Source organism: Musa acuminata, chromosome BXJ2-3 (genome assembly GCF_036884655.1).
Source record: "Musa acuminata AAA Group cultivar baxijiao chromosome BXJ2-3, Cavendish_Baxijiao_AAA, whole genome shotgun sequence".
NCBI classification, from domain to species: Eukaryota; Viridiplantae; Streptophyta; class Magnoliopsida; order Zingiberales; family Musaceae; genus Musa; species Musa acuminata.
The window spans coordinates 358,545-383,664 of NC_088340.1; the positions used below are offsets into that span (position 1 = coordinate 358,545).

Here is a 25,120-nt window from a genome sequence, read left to right on the forward strand (position 1 = left end):
AGTTACAATGTTTTTGAATAAAGAAGTGTAACAAAAAAAATCTTCTTTGATAATACAAAAAAAACAAAAAAATGGTTTTTGGCTCAAAAAAAAATGTTGAGTTAAAACAAAAAAGGTGTAACACAAATCTAAAAAAAAAAAAAACCTTCTTTGATAATATTTAAATGGTTTTTGGTTCAAAGTGATTCTAAATTCATCCTAAATTATGTACAATTAAAAAATCTACACAAATTCAACCCTTTAAGTGATGAAATTTATAAAAAAGTACTCATTTTAAATTGGGTTATACTATTTTTAAACTATATAACTCCTCCATTCAAAAAGTCAAATCTCCAAGAAAAAAATTGCTTTTGAACTTTAATAATATTCCAGTAGTTTTTGAGATCCCAAAGGGGTTAAACATCAAATGTCACTCACAAGAAACACTTGATTCTTGATAGAAACAAGAAGAGTTGTCACAAGATTTTAGATGGATATATTATTAAAGAATTGCATTCCAATCAATCATATCTCATCAACAACAGTTTTTCATCTACTGGAATTTGTAAATAAAACAACTTTAGGTGCATAAAGATTGTATAAAATATTACAAAAAGTCATATAAATATCTCTAATTTAATATTTATATTATCCTTTAATATATATACATAGTCTTCAATTTTATATCGACTATATTCCAACTACTGATTGATGCTTACACCAACTTATCTCCAAAGTTGGGGGTGGTTAGGACTTGGGAGTGAGAAGATCCTAAGTTGCAATTCGCTGTCATGTCATGTCATGTCATGTCATGCCACATTAGTTGCAATTCGCTGTGCCCGTTGTATTATGTATGCACCCCAAGCCATGATGTCGCTAAGCGCCACATTACTCGGTCATCTCTCTGTTCCAGCGGCGGCCTCCTAAACGCCGATCCGATCCGCTCCCTGTGGCGGCCGAGAACGGCCGGTGATGGTGGCCAACGGCGGGGAGTGTTGATGACGTCTGCCTGCTGCTCGATTCCAGGTAAGAAGCCAGCCAGGCCACCCTCCTCCTCCCTTGTTCTACCGCCGACCAAGATCATCGATCCACTCCTCTCGCTTGCCTCCTCTTCTTCTTAAACCCCGTCCTCAATCTGAGGAAGAACACCGATTTCCACAAGTAGCTCGTGCTTTTGTACGCATCTTTTTCCATTTTCGTTTCTTCCTCCTGATGATGCTGGGATTTCTCTTCTTCTGTGATGTTGTGAAGTGATGGGTAGAGGTCTGTTGCCAAATTCTATCCATGTGTGCTGGATAACATGGCTCGGAGAATCTTAATTCAGAACATAGCTTCACAAGCTTAACCTTGTGCTGAACCCTAAAGTTCAGCCCTTTTGATGTAACCTTCAGATCGTTTTGTTGACTTGAGTCACTCGATGCTTTCCCACAAGATGTAATGCCACATTCGTGTGTGTTACTTGGGAGATGAAACTTTCAACTCAAGTATCCTCTTCTATGGCTGATCAAGCTTGATGTTAATCTGTTGTTTCATGTCCAAATGCTATCGATGCTAATTCTCATGAAGGTGATCATCAGAATGGTAGATGCCGAATCTTGGCTTTAGTTTTTCTCTTTTATCTCCCGGTACAATGCACATATGTTTCTGTGTTGACGGTGATGCTTTACGCTGAGAAATCACCTCATAAGTAGAAATTGTTTACCCTGAAGTTTCTATAGTTTATTCTTATTATATGTTCGAGTCTTTTTGCTTATCTTTTGCTGCATCTTTGATGTTCGTCAGGTCATGCAAGGCAATCGTAGCTCACACAGGTGCGTAGCAAAAAGGGGCAAAGCATGGCATTGCAATGTATCCATAGGTAAGATGGCATTTTGGTGCATCATTATCTATTTAGTTGATGCAATGTAACTTGTGTTTGGCAATTTCTACGCTATCTAAATGTATGTATTTCTGGATGGAACCCGTAACAAAGTCGTGTGATTTCTTGTGCAACAATCTAACCACATGAGAAAATGCAGGTACACCACTGCATGTTGGGCAATGAGTGCATTTACCTTTTGTATGATCGCTCCATTCATCTCAAGATTCGCAAAAACAATTGCCATCCTGCATTAGCAAATGCACACATTAGCTAATGCAATGTACGATCAACAAATGCAGGTTGTCAGACACCCTCATGTTCTCTTCTCCTGGTGAGTTGTCAAAATTTATGGAAAATATACTTTCGGTTTACTTCCCTTTTGTATTTGTGTTTTTGCTATTTACTTTAATAATTTGACATATATTAAAATCCCATTATTAATTGAGTATCATATTTGGAGACCTCAATAGTTGCCACTTGGTTGCATTAGTTGTATCTCCTCATGGTTTCATGCAAATTAGTGAAGCATAAGTCTTGAATATGAAACTAATTATATTTATTAGAAAAAAAATGTTTCTCCAATTAATTTGGACACCATGGGCTTCAGAAGATCTTGAAGACATTTTTATTACACCAAGATGTTTTGTTTTTGTTGTCATTATGATAAAAAGATATGGTTATTTAGATGTGGCTGTTGAATTTGATTATGACAGGTATTAGGTGCATCAAACTCTTTCAGTGAACATGCTCCTTTGATTACTACTGTTTTGTTGATTGCTTCTTTGTAAATCAATACTTTGGCCTCGTAGAGACAATAGCTAAGTTAGCTTCAGCAGATAGGGTTCTATCTTTCTGAGAACGTAGTTTTTATTTTTCCTGAGGATTTCTATTTCTAGAACTAGCATTATTAGAATATATATATATATATATATATATATATATAGGAAGTATATTTGCTCCAAAAAGAAAAATAGGAATTAAGGAACTGTGTCTCCAGCAAGAAATTTCTGTGGATGGCTTCCATCATGACAGATCCAACCTAGGAAAAAAATCTGTTGTAAAAGAGGGAAGGGACAAGAATGGTTGCTGAACAATGAAATGCCTGGAGAAATCTGGCATGGTTTTCCTCCTGACACAAATGCACACTGTATAACAAAGTTGCTCGATCAGACTAGGAAGAAAGGTTCCCCTTCTAACGTGGCTGGTCATATTGATGCTAACGTTGTAGAGTTGAGTATTTTTTGATGTGGTAGAATAACAATTAAACCTTTATTACTTTTACATATTAACATGTTATGATGAACACTCTTGCTACAAACATGTTATATTAGGATGGTTTGATGAGATTTGTTAAATAACACCACTGTTAAACTATATCATAAATGAAATAAAAAAACAAGGGGGAATTATGTTATATATATATATACATATATGTATATATACATATTGATATACATATACATATACATATTCATATACATATACATATACATATACATATATATATATACATATACATATTTATATATATATACATATACATATATACATATATATATATACATATACATATATATATACATATATATACATATACATATATATATACATATATATATATATATGTATGTATACATATACATATACATACATATATATATATATACATATATATATATATACACATATATATATATATACACATATATATATATACACATATATATATATACACATATATATATATACACATATATATATATATACACATATATATATATATACACACATATATATATATATACACACATATATATATATATATATATATATATATATATATATAACCCTGTAAACTGTTATTCGTCACTCTGAACGTCTTGGATTGTTCAGTAATGTCTTTCTTCTGGTTTGTTAACTACATTATATAGATAATAACATTTCTTCATATGCACATTAGTTCTATATCTGCACAACCTCACATGCAAAACATAATTTGGGTATGCACATGCATGTGCATGTTAAAATTCTTGCCTATGTCTTTGTGGTGACTGTGCTGATCTTGGATCAATCATTCTTGGAATATGACGATTGCTAGTTTCATTGCTTCACCTGCAAATGAATTCAAGCAGAGAAAATGGCCTTACATCATAGAAGGATATGCTTTTTTTTTCCCTCTTTTTACAAAGAATAAATGGTGAAGACTGGATCCGATCCCAAGACTTTATTATCAATCAGCTAGGTTAGGTGATATCTTGGAAGTTCATCAGATGATGTTTTGAACCCTCAATCTTTTAATAAGTGGTCTAGTGTAAAGCTAGGGTAAGTGACATCTTTGAAATTGGCTTGATGATGTTTTGAATATTGAATCTTTTGGTAAGTGATCTGGTATTCCATTACCGGACCAATATTTTAGATGGTGCAAGGGATATAGTTGCTCACGTATAAGCTTCCTCAGTGCCCATGACAACTTCTGCACGCTGGGCCGTCATTTTGAACAGCGTGCTACATTGAATTTGTGAAGAACAAAGTCAAGCAGTGAAAGTAATTATCCCTAATATCAAGTTGATTACTCAGTAATGATTCTTCCCATAAATTTGAATATTAGCTTTTGTCATAGAGCACACATAAAGCTACATGGAAGTGCTTGTTTAGTAAAACAAATACATTTGAGTATGATATCGTAGATTACATTGTGTTTGAATCAGTATTTGGTTTTAACTTTCTATATTTTTGGTCCCATGTTCTATTACCGATACATGTAAAGCATTCTTTTCTCTTAGTCTCATGAAGGAGCAGTCCCCTGTGCCAAACAAGTGACCTATGAAAATTGGCGGTCTCAGACCAAGTTGGTGTCTCACAAAAAAGAGAGAGCTGCAGATGGCAGCTGGGGATGTTGGTGGCCCTTTGTAGATTTAGCATTGGCAGGTAACCAACAACTACCAGACTTTATGAATTACAACTTGTGCAATGCCTAAGATGCTATAGACCATAACTATACATCAAACACATTGTTTTTTGTTGAAACAATGGGATGTTATTCCTAGTCCTCCAAGTATCAGAATTAATACTGGACTGACAAGTCAGCAACTGTGTCTTCTTCTAGTGACAGATTCTCTCTTCCATAATTAGTTGCAAGTAATTACTAAAGACATTCCTAGTTATTATTTGACAATCCATAGCTTCTCCAAATTGCTAGGCTGCTCAGACCTAATCTCTTTCCAGCTTTACTAAAGTTAGACTGTGTGTTAATCATTGATATGATAATGAAATAGTCATCTGATGTAAATGAAAACGTTATTAATTTTGTGCAAAGAGTTGGCATGGATTTTTCCAATCATGATAATCTTCTTGCAACTTTAATGTGTGTGATGTCCGATATAAGAGATTAGCTACGCTGAAGACCTGTGTGTGTGTTGGCAGCTACGTTGGTGGGTTCCACAGGATGAGTGGCACAAGGAGACGCCAGGTCAAATTCGTCGAGAAATGGCGTCCAGTTTTGCTCGCTCCGTCACGTGAGCCGTCGATTAAGTATTGGACGTCTGTCCGGTGGTTCCGTTGGAAGTTTGCCTTTCTTGCCGTCGACGCCGTCACCGAGGCGGTCGCATTACCTCCGCCCGGCGTTCCGCAAGTTGCCGCATTCTGCCACGCGTCGTCGTCCCTAGCAGTCGGTATCCTCACCTCGCCATTAAACGTTGCGTCGCCTAGCTGTCCAACCGGTGGTGGCTTTTCCTTTCTCTTCGCTGATGCCGTCACCGGCAGGGTGACGTTACCTCAGGGTGACGTTATGGAATGTGACGCCTTTTGCCACGCGTCGCCTTCGCGTCCTCCGGTACGCTCACTTCAGAATTAACGTTGCAATCGCCCCGCTGGCGGAGCGGAGGTTTTGGCGGGAGGGGGTTTCTGTCGCCCTTTATTTGAGCCATGTCTCCCGTCCCCGTCGCCGTAGCCAGGAAGTAACCCACCATACTTCCTATCGTGGGTCCCAGCGAATGTCCATTGGCGGGTCGATTCCCGGGTGCGCGGGAGCCCGTGCCTCTTCGACCGCCTCGAAAGATATTTTTCGCGCCCTCACGTGCCAGCTGTCACTTTTCACGTTACCCCCTTCCCGTTTGCTCTTCTTCTGTATCCCTCTCCCTTCCCCTCCTGTGGGTCCCGTCGTTTTGCCCCCCGGAAAAAGTAAAATCGGCAAAAAGACTGATAAATAACTTTTCCTTTCTTCGGGAATGGAATAAATGAAGGCGTTGTAAGCTGCAGAACCCCCAAACGCGCGGGTCATGCGGCCCAAACTCACGCCAAATCCCAACCAAATGAAACCTCCTCCAACTCCCTACCAAGCGGGATAAAAATATAATAAAAGCGACGCTCGCCGATGGTTGGCGCGTGCCCCCGCGGCCGCCATCTCTACCGTCCGTGACAGGCGAGCCGGTCACAGCGCTGGTCAGTCCGATGGGACCCGTCTCGGCCGCTCGATCGCCCTCTTGGGGAACCGACGGCCGATATGCTGCCCTGTTCGCCCCCGGGCAGATCTCCTCGCCTTTAAGAGGCGGTGCACCCCTGCCCCTTCCTCCTCGCCAAGCCGAAGGGTCGTCTGTTGCCCTCACCGCGACCTTCGCCCCATCTCCCTTTTTCCTCCCTCCTCTCCCTGCCCCCTACGCGGCTGCCTCCGGCCGGCCTCCCTCCGCCCCTTGGCCGCCTCCCCACCCCTCCCAGTCTCGACCTCCGATGGTCCACATCGGCCGGGAAGCACCGGAACGGAGAGAGCTCGCTGGATCGCGGCCGATCTGAGGCCGTTACCCGCCGTTGATGGCGTCGGCGCTCCTCGCCAGTAGTAATGAGCCGTGCTGGGGAGAACCAAAGGTTTATATGAGGAAGAACCCCATTTCTAACCCTAACCCTAAGCCCTGCCCTAACCTGTGCACCGTCGACTATGCCGGCGATCGCACCGCGCGATTCCGAACCATGGAGCAGGAGGACGCGCCGCCGGTAGCCACCGCCGTTGTGTCTGACGATTCCTCTTCCTTCAACCGGAGACCCGCTGACCTCAACCACCGGAGGGATCCTGCCGCTGGTGGCAGCGGGAGCTACGTGACCTTCAACATCTCGGCCTACTCCAAGACGGAGCTGAGAGAGCTGAAGCGGCGGCTTGTCTCGGAGCTTGACCAGGTGCGGAGTCTCATGATCCGGATCCAGTCGAGGGAGATCCAGTCCACTCGATCCGCCGGATTTGGTGCGTCGGGGATCTACCCCGGTGGTGGCCGAGAGGTCACGTCCTCCGCCGGCCTACCACCCCTTGATCCCTGGGCTTCGAGGCCCTCAGGTACCTTCTCCGCCAAGACGAACAAAGAGTCGGAGTCCGATAAGCTCCTCGCGGCCATGATGAAGAAGTGCGGCCAGATTCTTTCCAAATTGATGAAGCACAAGAAGAGCATTTGGTTTAACACCCCCGTGGACGTCATCGGCATGGGTCTCCACGACTACTTCCAGATCATCAAGACGCCGATGGACCTGGGCACGGTGAAGAAGAATCTCCACAAGGGCCTCTACCCGTCGCCGGCAGAATTTGCTTCAGACGTACGATTGACCTTCAACAACGCCTTGCTCTACAACCCCAAGGGCCACGAGGTGCACAAGCTTGCTGAACAGTTCCTCCGTCATTTCGAAGGGCTGTTCGGGCCAGCCTTCCATAAGTATGAGAAGCAGGAGGAGCAGTGCAGGGTTTCTACGGAGGCGGCACCGAGTCCTGGTCCGCTGCTGCCAATCCCAGCTTCTCCTCCAGTTCAAAGCCCGGCTCCGTTTCCGGTGGCACCCCAGGAGCAGCCAAGGCAGCAGTATCCGCATGTTGCGAGGACGACATTGGTGAAGCAACCGAAGCCCAAGGCTAAAGATCCGAACAAGCGACCGATGAGCATGGAGGAGAAGCAGAAGCTTAGCGAGGGGCTGCAGAACCTTCCGCCGGAGAAGATGTCTCACGTCTTGCACATCGTTCGGAAGGGGAACGTGAGCACAACGCAGAACGGGGACGAGATCGAGCTGGACATCGACACCATGGACACGGAGACGCTTTGGGCGCTCGATCGGTTCCTGTGCAACTGCAAGAAGATGATGAGCAAGATGAAGAGGCAGGAGGCGATCGCCAACGGGCTGCTGCTACATGCTGGCCACTCCGCCGCAGTTGCCGACGCCCAACTTCCAGCTGAAGGCGGTGGCGAGATGGTAATGGCTAGGATCCTCTCTCTCTTGGTCTCTGCTCGATGGATGAAGCCTCGGAGTACTAACCTGGTCATGCTATTGGGCAGTCTCCGGTGCTGGTCGATGCGTCAGAAGTAGTTGCAGCGAAAAAGAGCAAGAAAGGAGACACCGCCGAGGAGGATGTCGACATTGGTGACGAATTACCGATCACGAACTACCCACCGGTGGAAATCCAGAAGGACACCGGTTACGCCACCTCCTCCAGTAGCTCCGACAGCGATTCCTCTTCGTCGAGTGGTATGCCGCAGCCCCGCTTCTCCTTGGTTTGCTGCAGCTGCTGCTGATTTCCTTGTGAGTAATCACATATGTTGGGTGTAGGTTCCGATTCAGGGAGCTCATCAGAGGGCGATTCGGATGAGGAGGAAAATGAGGCGCGCTCACCTGCCGCCGGAGTAAGATCTCAGAGAGACTAACGACATGTCTGCATAAGCTTTTTATTTGTTGTTCTTCCTTAATTCCTCTTCAGGTGTGACCTTGGTAGGAGTTGATGATATTAGATTAGATTGGTAGCACAGGTGTAGCATATGTAAAAAGAGAAACAGGAAGTGTTTTAAAAGTGTAGGTGATGCCTTGAATTGAAGGGTGAGGGGTGGGGGAACTCCCTCAGCCAAATTGTCTTCTTAGCCTTTTGTCTTGTAAATTTTGGCTGCATTGGGTCGGAGAGTCTTCGGAGAAGTCAACATGTTGCAATTCTTTGGACCATTAAATTCCTAAGGAATTAGATGATGCAGCAGCAGCAGCAGCAGCAGCAGCAACACTGGTTGGGCTTCTCCTAAGCATCTGGCCATATCTCCAATCGTCAGAATAATCATCATTCATAGTATCATTCTCAGTTGTTACACGCGTTAGTCTTTGTCGACTGCAGCTCCAATTCAATAACCTCTGTACCATCGGACACTAAGCTGGATTTATATATTAATACCCAGCGTTACACCACTGTTTCGTGTAAATCAAGGGGATGTATACCACAGGCATCATCATCATCATCATGCTGTATCATTTGTATCACGTTACTCTGACATAAATCTGGTTGGTTGGTTGGTTGGTTTAATTAAAGTCGAAATCTATGCTTCGTGTGATGCCCCAAAGGATCTGCATAAAAAGTATAAAACTCCAGTAACTTTTGAGTGATCAAGTCTAAACCCATAGCAATTTGATGAAACTAACTTACACGATGAGCTTCGAAGACAGATCCAATGATCATCAAGCACTCAATCAGAGCAGGGGCTAACGCATCTTTGGCTGCTTCATATTTGCAATCATTCACAGGAGGAGAAACTGTGTTCATCCATAACACAACTTTGTCATCTGGTAAACATCATCGCCAATAACCAAGTCGGAAATGTTCTAACTATTTTGGATACCAATTTAGTGAAAAAAACAGAAGCATTTAATGGCAGCTAAATCTTCAGTATTAACACTACTAGGTTGGCCTCAGCAATATTATTAGCTACACAAACATAAATTAAAGAGTGAGAAGGGGTTGAGGCCCCTCGGCTGGGTGTGCCAGGATTACAACAGGTGGTCAGTGCCATACAGGTAAAAGAAATCTAAAATTTTATATAAAAGACAGTTCACTATTTCCTAGTTTTACCGAAAGAGATTCAGATCAAACCTCTGAATCATTTTGAAATTATTTAGGGCAAAGGAAAATGAAATCATTTTGAGCACAAGGATAAAGTAAGGAAAATTTCAATGGCAATTAGTAAAGCAGGTCAACACAAGTATTTAGGAATTATAACTCTCTTTTTATCATCATCATTGTATTGTCCAAAGTGCTGTCATTATGTTAATATGAGGTCTATACTTGTCAATCGATGGATCAAGTCATTTGTTTATATCATAGGATATAAGTAATCGAACAGAATGCAAGTCCCACTTCAAATTGATGTTACTGAAGGAAGCCAGGCTTATGCTAATTCTTGTAGAATGCAGAGTATGAATGATAAATTTGAGAAAAATGCATAATGAAGCTGATAACATGCAGTGATACATCATAATTTTAAGAAAACTGTAAAAAACACCAGCTAGCGTTGGCATTGGCTTGAACCAAAACAAGGGCACCGTACTGAGCAGTTTTAATCATCTTCAAATTGCTTGCGACATATATGACAATTATAAAACTCTTTTAAGTTCAAATTTGCATGTAGTATATATCTTTTATTAAAAGAACTTTCTCAAAATTAACGACTAGAGCTTGAAGCCACATACCTTCACCACATGACTGCTCTGCCCAAGCAACCATATGTTTCTTGTAGGCAACTTTCTCCAAAGCCTGCAGATCAACTTTTATGTGATCGAGCAAGATTGCACAATGTTCATCAGTGCATGTTTCAAGAATCTTCTGAACCACAGAGATGGAAATGAATCCTTCATCATTACCCGGAAAGAACACATCAACACCATGACAAAGACAAACAACAGTGAACAAACAAATTCCCAATGTGCTCTATTCTCAAGCTGCATTCAATTATGTAAAGCATCATTTCCACAAGAACCAAGAAATTCTAGGAGTGAGAATTGTTCAACTAATTTAATTAATGGAAATGAATTACAAACTCAATCGGTATTACTAGGGTTCGTTAACGGTTTTCGCTCAGTAATAAAAAAACCGAGTAAAGACCAGGATAGCAACAAATAACTGAGCATTTTCTATGGTTTACTATAAGCATTTTCTACCTGACATATGGAGAACATATAACTGAATCTTTTTTCATAGATACTATTGACTGTAGTGTTCATGGATTGTTAAAACCAAGTAAAGACCAGGATAGCAACATATCAGCTAGCAGTTCCATCATGTGTGGGCCAAAAGAAGACAGCCATCTGGTACAAGGCACACCAAGGATTGCACTAAATAGTACATATTTACCTATATAATGAACACAGTGCAGATATATGACATCATATACATTCACATTGGATTAGCTAATGTTTTCTGAAGTAAGAACAAAGGTGCAGGTGTGGCTACAAGCATGGAAGCCACATTTTTTTGAACCTTCAATAAGAAAATGCTTGGGTTCAAAGCAAGATATTTTTTTTTAAGAAACATCGGAATTACCTACAGCACCATGGAAACAAGCTTCCTGCTACTAGGGACGAGCATTACTATGTTATACTGCTACTCCATTTAGAACTCTAACATGCATCAAGTAGAATGAAAAAGAAAAGGCCAAACTAGGAGATTTTCAAGTTTTGGCACAGTACTAGTTCTTTATCCACAATTCTGAAGAATTTATAAACAGAAACAGCTCTCGACCTTCAGGAAAAAATTCATATTTAATCCCTAAAAAATGCCCAGATATCATTATCCTACTGCCATCTTGTTTAATATTTCAGATATGAGCAAGCAACAGATTAGTAAACGCCAAGACCATATATTAGTCAAAACTTACAACAAATAAATATCTACTTGAACTTTTGAATCTTTTATATGAGCAATACTTGCTTTCAAAAGACACGAACATTATATCTTTCTTAATACTTCTACAAAAGGATCATAACATAAGTTTATTTCCATTTCAACTCATAAACTTGTTAATATAGAATGCTTAGGATAATTTTTCAAAGCAACTCATATTTGAATGTCTTTCCATAAATAAAAGCATAAGTACCATTAAGGTGACATATCAGAGTATAAGTCATATTTGCACCTTTATATGAATACTACCATTAACTATCCATAAATATATATAATTATAGCTATAAGGATGCATATTCAGATTAGAAAAACATCAATATAACCAAAGGTCCATGTAAGAACAGAAAGCCATAATCACAAGCCCCAAAATCAAATAGCATAATCAAATATCACACTAAACTTGTAAGATCAAAATTAATCTCTAATCCTATACACTTTTCTGATTAGCAGGAAAACTTGATAATCCAAAAACATGTGAATTTCTTGGTGCCAAAACGAACCTTCAGTAAACCTTTTTTTTTTCCTTCTCTATTTCTTTCCTCTCTTATTTCTTTTTCATTTCTTCTTTCTTCTGCAGCCTCTTGCAACTATTTCCTTGATGAAGTGATCCCTTTCTTTTGTATTACCATACTGCAGTCACTTCTCAGTAACATTTGAAGCAAATTCGTGCTGGCTCATCTGTAAAGATTGCCTAAATAATTTGCTAATGATTTGGCTTCTTTTTGTAGGTTTCCCTTCTTTAAATTATGCTGAAGGCAATGTTATTATGCTAATGTGACCGTAGGTAGAAAACAACATCAACTTGGAAAATTTTGCGAAGTAGTATACATTAATCAAATATAGATACGAGTCACAACAAAAATAAGTTATCTTTGTATATACTACATAGTACTCTACTTCCTCGAGAGAAAGCTACACAAACCCAAGAAAAAACTATATATTAGCATTCAAATCAAAAGTATGTTTTTGATATCACTTTAGTTGGATGTGCAGTTATTATGCATAAAAATGAGGAAATAAGAAAACCTGGAAAAAAAATGTCGAAACGAGATCGTCAACCAAACAGGTGAATTTGAGTGAGCCCATTTCACCACATAAAGGTTCCAAGATAAAAAGATATCCTCTCCCACTATTGGATATGCAAAACAATGCATAACATATAAAATTTAATATCAGGTGGTACCATCCCAGAAGCATGAGGATAGTGAGTGTTCCTGTACCACTTTACAAAGACTTAGTTGAACCCCAAACTCTAAGTCGTGTAGCACCCAAATAATACCGACTTGCAAGAATTAGCCCTAATTGCAATCTCTTGCTAGGTTGCATCGCATGGAACTTCAAGCAAATTGCGATTGATGACGCACAGAGGTTCTTGGTAATACTGGTCAAGAGGCATGGAAGCTCGCAAAAAGCTAAACCGGTCTCCAGTTCATGGACAACCTAAGACTAGCTCTTTAAGAGATTCTAACTTAAAAGACATCGAGATAATAAAATATAAATAACTAAGAATTTTTTTGCACTGAAATATACTCTCGATAGATTTTGTCCATAGGCCAGAAGCTGATTGTTTCTACACGATAAATTTAGAACATAAAGATATCTTGAAGATTCATGATAGTAAGAATGTTTCTGTCTATCAGAATGAAATCCAGCTGATATCTGCCACCTCCTCTTCTCCCTACTTTTGTCACCGCCACCACTCCTACCAGAACACATCACTTCCTACTAGTACCAATACACAACCCCTTCACCCTCCTACCAGTGTGCATCATCCTCCTAATGAGTGTTGGGTTACCACTCTGTTTTGGTCTGACCATCAGTTGCTATCGATACCAGACCAAAATTTCATGCATATAACTTTTGTAACCAACTGAATTCAAGTTATAAAAACATAAACAATCAACTTCCTAGTGAAAAATAATAATAATAATCTACTCGAACAAAGTCAAACAGTGAACCAGCTGATTAATAAGATATATGTAGGTTAAGAACAAATAAAGTATTATTAGAATCTGCTTCAACTAAAAATCCACTGAACTGATGTTAAAACAAAACATAACTTCTGCAAATATATGCAGGATCGAAGTACTAGGCAACTGCTAATAGATAAAAGGTAAAAGCTACTAAAAGCAATAAAAGGTCCTTCCTTAGGCATATGACTAGTTACAGTGTCAAATTTCTTCAGAACAAAGACAACTATCAGACATAATAAGTACATTAACTGGCATTTTAAATCTTTCCGACAAATACAGTAGCAAATCTTTTATAACTTGAAGCATTTTGACTGAATCAATCAAGTTTTATAACTCCTTTTTGCCCAGACAGGTCTGTAGCAACTGGTATTTACTGGTCGTGAACCGATACATGGCCTGACCCATTTCGAGCTGACTGGTCCATACAAAAAAAATTTCATGAGGCCCGCGACACAAACTCTAACTGCAAGATGCACAAAGCCCATTGCCTTCCACTGCTGCCCACCACACACTGCCGATGGGTATGTTTCCTCCTCTTCTCCTCCACCTCCTCCTCCTCCTCTTCTTCCTTCCTTTTCATCCTCATCTTCCCCATTGCTTCCTATTCTACCTTCCTCTTCCTCTTTCTTCCTCCTCTTCTGCCTTTCTCCTCTTCCTTTTTCTTCCCCCTTCCTCCTCTCCTTTTACTGCCTCCTCTTCTTCCTTTCTCCCTTTTTTCCTTCCTCTTTCCCCTCTTCCTCCACTGTTTCCTCTTCTCCTTCTTCTTCCTCTTTGGTACATACCGGTGTACCATGTGTCAGTACACTGGTACTAGTCGACATGTATTAGTCCAGTTAAATACTGGTATAGTACCCCAATACAAAATTGCAATCTTTGATTATAGCATCACCAAAAATTGAACTATTATAATTGTAAACCATCAGTGGCCAAAGACTTTATCCAAGCAAACAACCAAAAAAAAAGTTGATTCAAACACTTCTAATTGAAATGTGAAGTCCCATTCAAAGGATCGCAATTACTTCCTGTTTAACAAAACAAACATCCCTAAAGTCCCGATCTTGCTTTCAAGAAAGTGTGATTTCTTTACTCATCATACTGACCATTAGCACTATAACAAACGTTTTATGAAGCTCCTTGTATATCAATTTGTAGGAGGAAATGAAGTGGCAAAATAAAGGTAATTTCGCCAGCTTTGATCTGTATGCCATAAGGGTAAAGTTTTGTCATGACTAAGACAAGAATGAAATAATAATAGTGTGAATAATCTTCTTATCAATACGACAAACTGAAGTAAATCCTTTTTTCTCGTTCTTTAGCTGGAAAATGTGGAACATATAAAATGTCCACGGATTCCAAGCATCAGAAGATCAATTATATGATCCATAAAAAATAAATCAGCAATTAGCATCTATGGCACAACATTATAAAGAAGCAACCACACCTACTAACAAAGCAAGGATGACAAAAGCAGCTTGTCCAAGAAAAAGTGTACCTGCACTAGTAGGGCCTGCAGACAAAGAAAATAAGTTCCAACTCTCAGAATCCACTTAAGCTGTTGTGAATATAATGCTAAGCTGGTCTCAGCATCAAATTGTGTGATGGCAAAAAAAAAAAATTTTGATAGGGAAAAGGGTTCTTTTAAGTACATTCCTACTGACAAAAAACACTAATTTCAGATAGGGTCTCACATGATAGATCTGCTCTCCAATACACCAGTAACATAGAAGTCTTAATCTAATGAGTTTAAAATTACAGCTTGTACTAAAAACACACACAACAAACAAAACAATTCTGAGAAGAGAAGAGGTATACACCAGTTGCAACTTATGTTACTTATCAAGGAATCAAACAAACCAAAGTACAATTGCATGAATAGTGAAATTTGCGCATCTAAAAAAGATGGAAGTGAATAGGAAGACATTTGGTACAACCAGTTCAACATAAACTACAAAGCTTGAAAGAATGATCAGAAAGATTTGGAAAGCTTAATTACAATTATGAGGTTCCAGGAAGCCTTTAGGCATAATATAATGGTTCACATAAGGCTTGGTTGCTTCATCATAGCAAGAACAAGTGGTTTTGAAGCATTATAAGTCCATTTATATCACTTTTATAGACAGTGTAGTGCACTTTTTAGCAGTTCTGCAAGATAGTGGACCTTTCCCGCTTTCTCTAAAGCGTTATGGTCATGCCATGTCGTTACTTAACTACTTGAGCATTTTTCTAGTGGAGAATCTTCATCATAAACGGGGAAGGTCAAGGGAATATATGTCATCCAAAATAACACTATCAGAACACACCCACAATTCGTATTGCACTGGCTCTGCAAGCCACGTGCTAATACTCACTTTCGTGGATACTCAATATGGAAAAGCAATCCTTCAAAAGTTGGGAGTCCAACTTCATAATATTGTCTTCATTCAGACATTCAATAACTCAATCCCCATGCTCAACATACGGTATGTGATCTACAAAGCAAGAAATATGAGAAATGACATTTTATGTTGAGAATAGTCTACCGCAAATACAACAACAACCTCTAATGACCCAAGTGTCTGTGGATCTTTTCCCACCATTTAGCTCCCGGATATGACGACCTAGGCCTGTACAGAATGTGATTAAGATCCATGTGTATGAGATCTGCAAAACTTTATATGGCTGCGCCGAATGCGCACCTCTGCTTTTTTAATCCAGGTTTCGGACCGGCATTGACGGTGTATTTCTTGAGAACAGTCCACAGCAATTAACGAGAAGTATTTGGCCAACAAAATTTGTATAACTTGATCTGGATAAAAGGAAGAATCGATGTGCTCACCATCAAGTTCATAAACTATCGGCATACTTCAAGAGTGTGCGCCATCGCCAGTACTAAGGGCTAATACGATGTCGCAGAAAGGTGGCTGGATGAAGCAACAGGAAGGAAGCATCCGCAAACGATGGGGAGAAGCCAACCCGCGTCGCCAATCGCAAGCCAATACAAACAGGGAACCACATCGACCAGAAGAGAAACTAAACATCAAAGCAGGGACCATCGAAAGGGCGCAAGAGAAAAAGAGGAGAAGGACGTGCCGGAATCGGGATTGGCGCCGTAGAACTGGAGCGTGAAGCTGAAGCCGCCGTTCCAGGAGACTACGGGCGACCACCGGCTTCTTCTCGTCGCCGACCCTCTCAATCTCCAATCTCGAGGGAGGAGGAGGAGGAGGAGGGAGATGTCGCAATGGTTGGGGTTTCGTCTCCTCGAGAGGGTTTGCTCCCGACTCAGACAACCTAATCACTCTTACTATTTCCCCGTTCCGATCGGCTCCGTTTGGGCGGTGTCGTGTTATTTTATTTCTGTTGTTTGTTATGTCTGGAAACCAAAGAAAAAAATATTGATTTTTTTATTTGTTCGGCTCCAGTTTCGAGTTGTAAAGCTCCACAGTCTCTTTGGGAACTTGATGTAAGATTAGGATCATCACGCCGCATGATCTTTCGGATTGGAAACGAAGAAGAGGAAACAGCAATGGAGGATAAGACTTCAAACCCTCAAAATTTTCATATCCAACACTTTTTGCATCTATCTATCTGTATATATATAAATGCAAACATGAAGTAACAACTTGTTCGTTCTCATGAAACATAGCTGCTACTATATAGTCTCAAACCGTACCATTAGAACAAGAGCTAAAAGTGTATAAATCATTTATCTAATTAAATATCTAAAATAACCTTTTGGGTTAAATTGAAGTCGGACCAAATTGATCATTAGATGATTAAATCGGTGGTCTAAACCATGGACGATGGTACCACTAGGCCCAAGTAAGTAATAGTACCACCTGAGTTAATCGATAAATAATGTTTGTACTTTGTCAATTTTTTCAATGGTGATACATTATGGTATAATACCATCTAAGATTCAAAAATTATGATGATAGTATCGTCAGAGTTTAGAATTATGGTTCATGTCAAAAGTTACAATGATAGTAATCGCCTATTGTATCACCTATATATTAAAATTTTAAAGATTTAAATTTTTAATTTCATTCTTCAAGTTTTTTAGAACTTATAAATATTCCCTTGGTTGACAAAGCATGGATTCCTAAGCTAGCAAAACATTATAATATGAGCATAATTTAAGTCTCATTCTCTTTGAGTTTGGATACGAAAGATATCTTATAAAGAGATGATATGAATGTTATCTCATAAACCTAAAAAAATAAAAAAAAAATATAATAAGAATAATTTCCATCGTTGAAAAAAAGATTGATAGTGAAAATAGATGACCTCAATAAATTGAGAATGGATATAGGACTTAAATTATTTTTTTTCTTTTACTTATCCCTTTACTTGTAACTCAGTTCTATTATCTTTACTTACAATTTTAACTTGATTAATTAAAATTTTAAAATATATTAATTTATTGATCGAAATTTTAAAATTGATTAAAATGTTATTACACTAATTTAAGCCCCTCTCAATGTTATTAAGATCCCAACACATATCTTAAAATAGTTAATTTTTTTTTATTTGTTTGTTTGTGTTTTTAGAGAGTAAAATTTATATTCAATGATCAAAGAGTATTTTAATGATTTTGTATACATTCTATTTCCGTCATGAGTTATCGAACACGTGGAGGCGACCCCAATTGATGATGGGCCGAGTCAAACAACGATTCGTAAGTCAACCGGAGGGCAGCGTCCTCACCAGCTCCTCGTACCCTTCCGCGGAGTTCGCGGCTAAGTCGGCCAACGCTCCCACAGACACCGCCAGCCCCGCGCACACCACCTTCGCCCCCAGCTCCGCCGCCCGCCTAGGATCCTCAACCTCCTCCTCCTCCCGCTTATGCCCGGCCACCATCGACGCCACCCCCGCCACGAACATCTCCAGCCCCTCGATCGCCGCCGCCTCGCTCACCGAATCCATTAGCCGCGACCACCGCACGCAGGTGGTGTAGACCGGTGGAGCCGGTCCGCCGCCAGAGCGACTGGGGGTCGGGGCCGTGGCGTCAAGGGTCGGCGGGGCGCACCGGCGGATCCAACCGGCGAGGGCGCGGGCGTAGCACCGCTGGGCCTGGACCCAGGCCGCGAGGCGAGAGGTCCAGTTCCGGAGCTCCGCCTCGAGCGCAGCGGCGACGCGAGAGGCCCTCGGCAACGGTACGCCGACGGGTACGGCGGCGGCGGAGGGCGAGAACAGCAGGAGCTTGGCCTCGTCTACCGTGCGCTTTTGACACCGATGGCACTCTGCCATGGTCCTCCACATCCTTGCTAACCTGCGGGAGGAAGGGTGACTGAGGAGCTCGTATTGCTTGTTCTGCAGTAAGACTAATCTTAAAATGATTACTGCTTCAATTTCTTCATGTTATACAGATGCAGATTAACTCTTTCAAATAGAGAAATCATCAATTATAGAGGAGGAAAGAGTTAAAATGATGTTTGGAATAGATAACATAATCCTCAAAAAATTGAAGTGAATACAGAAGAAATCACAGACATTAATCCCCCCAATTTTGCTAAATCCATTTGCAACCTAAAAGATTATTAACATCCCTTGGTATGATGGCAAAGACAACCCTTCCTTTATAACTCTTAATGTAGAAAATTAAACTTGTGATAGTCACTCTTGCCTCTGTCACAGATTTTTTGGATCAAGTGCTATCAACTAACACCTATCAGGAAGTATTATTCACACAAGGCTTTCACATTGAGAATATGTTTCTGAAATATATCCACTGCACAGATGAGTATTTTTCCTTTTTATTTCATCATTCTACACTCTGGTCACTTGATGTGATTGGTATGTCTAACTCCCCTGCATCACCATCCCTGGTGCTCAATCTCTCTCTAAAGTCAACCCATACATGCAAGTCTACTAGTTTGTCCTTGAAATCTTGGATGTTACATAGTATTTCTAGCATTGAGCATAAGCTTCTCTAATGTGTGGCTTCAGGATAATAAAACAAGCAATTGTAGAATAGGAAAAGGTCGCATACAATAGGGAAAGGCCATCCTAAAGCAGAGAAGTGCCTCAACAAGCAAGTATCCTGAAGTAGACCAAATCGTACTAGCTCAACTCCATCTCCCTTCTTAAAAAACATATCTAAGCATGTAAGATCATCTAAGAGTAGTAATAAGGTTTTTTGTTTAGCTTTCTCATGTTCATCATTACAAATGGTAACAAAATTTTATTTTCTTTTTTCTTTTTTGGTATTTTGGTTCTAATTAAGCTAATTAGGCTTCATAATCTGCTTGTAGTAAAACCAAAATCAAGAAAAATAAAACACTCAACGTGCAAGTATTGAGACCAAATCACATAACAAGTGATGAACTACTCTGAAGCTAATGAACTCTAAAATAGCTCAACTCCATCTCCTACATGGTAAAAACCTCTTAGCAGATAGATTGTGAGTTTAGCTTTCTCATGATCATCATTACAAACGATAAAAGACGTGTATTTTCTTTTTCTTTTTGGAATTTTGATTGTAATTAAACTAAAGTGGAGTCTTAAGTGTACCTCATATATTATGATTATTTTGCTCTAAATCATTAACATTTGAAGAGTAGATGAAAATGTTGAAGATTAAGTATGCAGTTTTGTGACAGCTTGAACAACCTATAAATTGCTGTTCTTCTGAATGAAAGAGCACTCTAGAAAATAAATCTTCTGGGGCTGGTCTTTCGGTGATTATGTATCTACATTTGTTCTCTAGTTATTAGTATATGTTCTCAGTGCATTCAAATTCACTAGCACAAGCATTTTCATTCATATAGATACTAATCTAAGACATTGCCTTTACATGAAAGTGTGACTATCTAGAAATTTGAGCAAACACGATGTTCTCATTCACAATGAAATAAGCTGTGTGCCTTTTGTATTTAACAGTCAAACTATTACTTGAACGAGAAGGCTTAACAAGTAGCAAATATACTGTAACTTACCCTTGGATCAACTCCATAACCTGCGGGTGCAATTCCTGGTCCCGTAATGCCTCAATTCTTTTTGATATGTACTCGACAGAACTTATGGAAACCCTGAGCCGAGTTTGGAGATCTCTTATAGCTACTCTAGTCTTATCGACAACAAAAGGCTCTTCCCCATTGATATCATGAATCCTCAGCTGCATGCATTTCTTTTCATAATCTATTCGTGCACGTTCCCCACACTGCCCAACAAACATATGGATGTGAGAAAGTAAACAAATTTGATTTTGTATTAGAAATTTGGTGTCTGCCTAATAATTGAAGTACCTTTATTTCCTCATATAGCTTCTTCTCCCATGCATATAATCTCTCTAATGTTGACTTGTGGCTTCGAGATACCGTACAAGATTCCTCGATGTCATTGTTGCTGCTTTCATAGGCATCGTTAGTACGACCAGATGAAACTTGAAGAAACCTAGATGATGATGAGCGTGATGATGATGCTGAACGAAGCAAAGCAGCTGGATTCAACATCCTAAAAGCTGTTTACCACAAAGCAAAAAACTTATCAGGGTCAACATATTGCATACTTGAGAAGTTGCAGAATGGAATCTAGAGAGAGCAGACATGATGTTCTTACATTCTAGCGGGGAAGAAGAGGGCTGAACCCTGCTGGCTTCCAGAATTAAAGAGAGCTCATTAGCAAAATCACAAAGTATGACAAATTGGGCCTCAACATTCTCCATGACCTCTCCCATGCTAGTCGGTCTTCTGTTTACATATGCAGTGAAACCAGGAGTTTCATGTGTTCCATAATTTCCATTTCCATTCCCAACAATTTCCGGACCATTGTTAACCTCATGTTCTACTGCATTTCGAGTTTCTGATACTTCAGTACTCTGCCCACCTTGTGATCGGTACTCCTTTATTTCATTCACTTTGTCATTCTTCCTACTGACATCAGCTGTTTGTTCACTAGCAACTGGCTTTGCAGTTGGCTTTGGATGAATCCTGGAACCTTCTTCCTTCATCTGTACATTCTGAATTCCCTCATCATCATCATCATCATCTTCTTCTTCTTCTTCTTCCAGGTCAGGTATCCCTTCTTCCTGTCTGACCTTCCTTAGCCTATCAGCATCTTCATCGAGCAGAACATCTTCAGAACTGTTTCCATAGGCATACAAATCGGTGTTCAAAGATGAGAAAGGGTTCCAGAAGATGTCCGATTGTGAAGCCTGGGGCGATGCTGGTGGATATTTTGGTCTTGCATATGATGAGGAGAAGAATGATGAGTCCGTGGTTGGAGCCTCTGCGGGAGTATAGCCTTCAACACCATAATGTCCTGTAGGGTAATAGTATTCTGTTCTCACAGTTTCCGGTGTCTCAGGCCATTGCTCCACTGAAATCGATGGATTCCATCCTGCCTTCATGTGGTTTACTGCAAAAAAGGAGGTGCTTCTCTCGGACTGCTTTTGCTGTGGCGGAAAGGATTGCTTAGGAACCATGACGATCTCCGGGCTTAATCTTCTAGCAGGCTGTGATGGAATACTTCTGCAAGCAGTCAAGAAGAAATGATGCTCATCATCCGCAGCATAATCGCGGAGAGCCTGGGAGACTCTCAACAGCGATTCTATGTATGCAATGTGGCCATAACCAAACTGGTTCCTATGCTCGATAGCTTGCTTGATGAAGTTTTTCCTGTCACGGCAGAGACGGACGGCGTCTTCATCTTCCAGCTTCGAAGTAGAACATCCCATCTCTTCTAATCTTCCTAAGAGTTCTTCAGACTTGAATCGAAGCCAGACTCAATGTAGAAAAGAAGCCATTGATGCTTCACTACAGCTATACAATATAGAACCACGGTCTGATACATCTGAACAACGTCAAAACTTTAAGCCAACCAGTGTAAGAAAAGCATATTTACAAACAGGAACATCTTCCATGAAAGCCATCAGCTTTGCAGACTTCAGAAGGAAAACACAAAGAACCGATCAGATTCGGTGCTTCATCATCAAGTCATTCAAACAAAACTCACAAGGAGCTAATGTTTTCTACACTGACAATGCAGTTGATCCTTTCAGAACTCTACTTGAAAGAATTTTATGGGCCCTAGAAAGTTAGGAATTGGAGAGAGAGAGAGAGAGAGAGAGAGAGAGAGTTGATGGAGTAGGGGAGCAGATGTTTAGCACGTACCTTAAAATGACTTGGGATCAAACAAAAGCATCTGTTTTCTGCACAAATTTAGATATTAGAATCAGCAACCATTTACACTGTGCAATCCTATGAATGAAACATGAGGAAATTTCAAGATGATTATGAACGGTGCATAAACAAAATTGACATCTGTGTGAAACTAAAGAGTATATCTTGATTGCAAACGAAAGAAAAGAAGATAGTTGTGCTCAAGAGGATCCCGTTTATCCAACAAAGGTTCTGGTGATGTTAATTAAACTGAATCAGATGCTCTTCTTATCAAAGGGAAAACTAAAATACCTACTGTATCCATATCGAGAAGTACACTTTGTACCATGCAGAAGAGAGATTGATAGAGAAATCAATGCGGAAAACAAAACTCTCACACTGGAGGAGTTTGGCTATGGTAAAGGATTCCGAAGAAGGAAATTAATTTTCATGCCAGTGAATTTTTTCATGGAAATTTTCTGTAGGAATTCAAGAAACAAGTTCATAGAGTGTTCTCAACAAGCTCTGTTTAACAAAATGCACAAAACAAATTATTGAACTATGGCAAGAAGTATATCCCTAAACTCTGCGCTCTAACATCGGAAGAGAAGTATTCGACTTTGCTGTAAAATTCCAGTCCTGACAGTCTTATTCCCAGTTGGTTTAATTCTTGAAAAGCAAAAAAGAACATGAAATAGAACCAAAACTTTGCTGCATCTGCATCACTCAATCCTCTTGATAATATTGGTGGCCATTACGACTTGGATTTCGTATATTATAAAAAAAAAAAAAATTTGTTGAGTCATTTATGTTGATACAGATAAGATAAAAAAAAAAGAAAAAGAAAAAAAAAAAAAAAAAAAAGAAGCAAACCTGGAGATGGGTCCTCGAGGAGATGGGAGGTCAGTGGATTCGAGGAACTCCAACGCCAAGAGATGAAGCCTTTCATAGAAGAGGAACCTGCGGAATGAGGAGAAGAACCATGCTTGTTTCTGAGAACAGAATGAAGTAACTTGACATGTAAAAGCTTCCAAAACATCAAACTTTTCATGATCTGATCCGACGGTGTGGAACCATCTACTTGTATTAAAAGCAATACAGTGTGCATCAAATCTGTGAAGCCGAACATTTCGGTGACAAGAAGGATCAGAAAACAGTTCAACGTTGCGAAAGCAGTGCCCATCCTAATCCAATGCAACAACAAAAGGAAAAAAAAAAGGAGGACAACTGTTAAAATAGGATTTGATTATGATCTGAGAGATTACTGCCACTACTTTGAAGTTTTTATAAGATGCTTATCGTCTTTAAACTTTAGCTAAAGGGCAACATGCTAAGGGAATTTTGGAAAGTGAGATTTTGGTCATGCACATAAAGCAAAAGAGGGAAAAGATTCGGCACTTCTTCCTTGGTGCCTCCAAATGTCCGATTCCCTCGAAAATGCCCTAGGAACAAGCACGACTTGCGATTTGACCCGTCATCTTCCTTCCTCGTTAGTCAAAACGTCCACTCTTTTCTAAGTCAAGAGTGGTGATTAATCTATCTTACCATGAGAACAACGAGTCTATCGTGTTTATGCCTTTGGAGAGAACAAATTATGGAATTTTGTATATTGAAAAAAATCGAACAGAAGAATGACTTCAAAAAAATAGTAACGACGACATGTTACCTGTGTACATTCTCATGCTATCCGGTTTAACGTGATATCATCAAATCCCACATTGGTTTAGCCAGAACTCCAGATGACTCATAGGCTTAAGTGGTTGCGGTTGCGGAGCTGAAAAATGTATGCAGAGGATGTAGTAAGAAACGAGGTCACATATTTTACTACACAATTCTACAAATTGGAAATTATATGAAGGTAAACAAACACTATAAAAATAGTTCAGAGCAGAAGGAAAAGGTAAAATTTTGGCTAATTCAGAAGTAAATTGTGATGCTTAATAGATGACATCAATTAGCCCCAACCAAATTATACTGCATAAAGGCCTGAATCAAAAGAACTTAGGGGGCAAATGGACTAACTAACTAGTAAGCCCAAATAAGGCACAATCAGCTGATGGAACCATAGCATATCAGTATACATTTTGCTGCTTAAATTGAGCTATATATATATATATATATATATATGCTTAATTTTTGTATTATTCTTTTATAGACATCTTAAGCTAAGATGTTGGTTTCCTCATGAAGACTTGCTAGGTTGGGAAGCCAATGATCCATTACGTACTCAGCAGTGCAAGTAATCTTGATCTAAAAATCAATATAAATTGAGCAACTTAACTGAAACAAATGAAGCAGCCCAGCCCAGCATCGCACTTCAACACGAACGATTGACCCGAACACCGGAAAGCCTAATAATATATCCAATCAGATCCTTCGCACTTCCATGCAATGACTTCGATGACACACCCCTTTATTTTTTATTTTTATGGTGCAATAAAGAAACAATAACAGTATAATAAAGAGAGTTTGGGGAGCACTTGGTAAGAGAACATAGTAATAAACTAATAACATATGTTGTCATGTAAAGGGTGTGACTACGTCAGTGATCCAGAGC

General features: G+C 39.9%; 3 protein-coding genes and 1 long non-coding RNA gene across 19 annotated transcripts; 2 read left to right on the top strand and 2 right to left on the bottom strand.

The window, feature by feature from the left end:
- Nucleotides 1–835: 835 nt before the first annotated feature.
- LOC135606696 (uncharacterized) lies at nucleotides 836–4,945 on the top strand. Its single transcript, XR_010484876.1, has 4 exons — nucleotides 836–1,005; nucleotides 1,762–1,837; nucleotides 1,998–2,171; nucleotides 4,624–4,945. It is a non-coding gene; the product is annotated as an uncharacterized LOC135606696 (long non-coding RNA).
- Nucleotides 4,946–6,263: 1,318 nt separating this feature from the next.
- LOC135606693 (transcription factor GTE7-like) lies at nucleotides 6,264–8,715 on the top strand. Its single transcript, XM_065097783.1, has 3 exons — nucleotides 6,264–8,056; nucleotides 8,140–8,329; nucleotides 8,411–8,715. The coding sequence occupies exons 1-3, from the start codon at nucleotides 6,647–6,649 to the stop codon at nucleotides 8,503–8,505; spliced, it is 1,695 nt and encodes a 564-aa protein (XP_064953855.1). The 5' UTR covers nucleotides 6,264–6,646; the 3' UTR covers nucleotides 8,506–8,715.
- Nucleotides 8,716–8,881: 166 nt separating this feature from the next.
- LOC135606694 (pumilio homolog 2-like) lies at nucleotides 8,882–16,915 on the bottom strand. 16 transcript variants are annotated; one of them, XM_065097791.1, is made up of 8 exons: nucleotides 16,556–16,912; nucleotides 16,302–16,386; nucleotides 16,162–16,208; nucleotides 16,006–16,089; nucleotides 14,979–14,993; nucleotides 10,304–10,436; nucleotides 9,264–9,400; nucleotides 8,882–9,184 (listed from the first exon to the last, which is right to left on the bottom strand). In XM_065097791.1, the coding sequence occupies exons 4-8, from the start codon at nucleotides 16,060–16,062 to the stop codon at nucleotides 9,140–9,142; spliced, it is 387 nt and encodes a 128-aa protein (XP_064953863.1). In that variant the 5' UTR covers nucleotides 16,063–16,089; nucleotides 16,162–16,208; nucleotides 16,302–16,386; nucleotides 16,556–16,912; the 3' UTR covers nucleotides 8,882–9,139. The 16 variants fall into 16 exon arrangements, with proteins under 16 accessions (XP_064953863.1, XP_064953862.1, XP_064953857.1 ...); XM_065097790.1 differs by having other exon boundaries at nucleotides 16,006–16,208; nucleotides 16,556–16,915; XM_065097785.1 differs by lacking the exon at nucleotides 16,162–16,208 and having other exon boundaries at nucleotides 9,264–9,370; nucleotides 10,304–10,462; nucleotides 16,024–16,089; nucleotides 16,556–16,910.
- Nucleotides 16,916–18,145: 1,230 nt separating this feature from the next.
- On the bottom strand, nucleotides 18,146–23,737 carry LOC103977286 (protein ROLLING AND ERECT LEAF 2). The gene is made up of 6 exons (XM_009392762.3): nucleotides 23,437–23,737; nucleotides 22,576–22,613; nucleotides 21,023–22,255; nucleotides 20,710–20,924; nucleotides 20,401–20,624; nucleotides 18,146–18,734 (listed from the first exon to the last, which is right to left on the bottom strand). The coding sequence occupies exons 3-6, from the start codon at nucleotides 22,137–22,139 to the stop codon at nucleotides 18,146–18,148; spliced, it is 2,145 nt and encodes a 714-aa protein (XP_009391037.2). The 5' UTR covers nucleotides 22,140–22,255; nucleotides 22,576–22,613; nucleotides 23,437–23,737.
- Nucleotides 23,738–25,120: the final 1,383 nt, after the last annotated feature.

Coding starts and splice junctions, on each gene's coding strand:
- LOC135606693 (XM_065097783.1), top strand. CDS start 6,647: ATGGCGTCGGCGCTCCTCGCCAGTAGTAATGAGCCGTGCTGGGGAGAA. Junction 8,057..8,139: donor CTGAAGGCGGTGGCGAGATG/GTAATGGCTAGG, acceptor GCTATTGGGCAG/TCTCCGGTGCTGGTCGATGC. Junction 8,330..8,410: donor CGATTCCTCTTCGTCGAGTG/GTATGCCGCAGC, acceptor TGTTGGGTGTAG/GTTCCGATTCAGGGAGCTCA.
- LOC135606694 (XM_065097784.1), bottom strand. CDS start 16,326: ATGCCGATAGTTTATGAACTTGATG. Junction 9,401..10,303: donor AGAGCAGTCATGTGGTGAAG/GTATGTGGCTTC, acceptor GATGTTTACCAG/ATGACAAAGTTGTGTTATGG. Junction 9,185..9,263: donor CTGTCTTCGAAGCTCATCGT/GTAAGTTAGTTT, acceptor CTTTTTATGCAG/ATCCTTTGGGGCATCACACG.
- LOC103977286 (XM_009392762.3), bottom strand. CDS start 22,139: ATGGGATGTTCTACTTCGAAGCTGGAAGATGAAGACGCCGTCCGTCTC. Junction 20,925..21,022: donor CTCTTCTTCCCCGCTAGAAT/GTAAGAACATCA, acceptor TGTGGTAAACAG/CTTTTAGGATGTTGAATCCA. Junction 20,625..20,709: donor AGCTATATGAGGAAATAAAG/GTACTTCAATTA, acceptor TTTGTTGGGCAG/TGTGGGGAACGTGCACGAAT.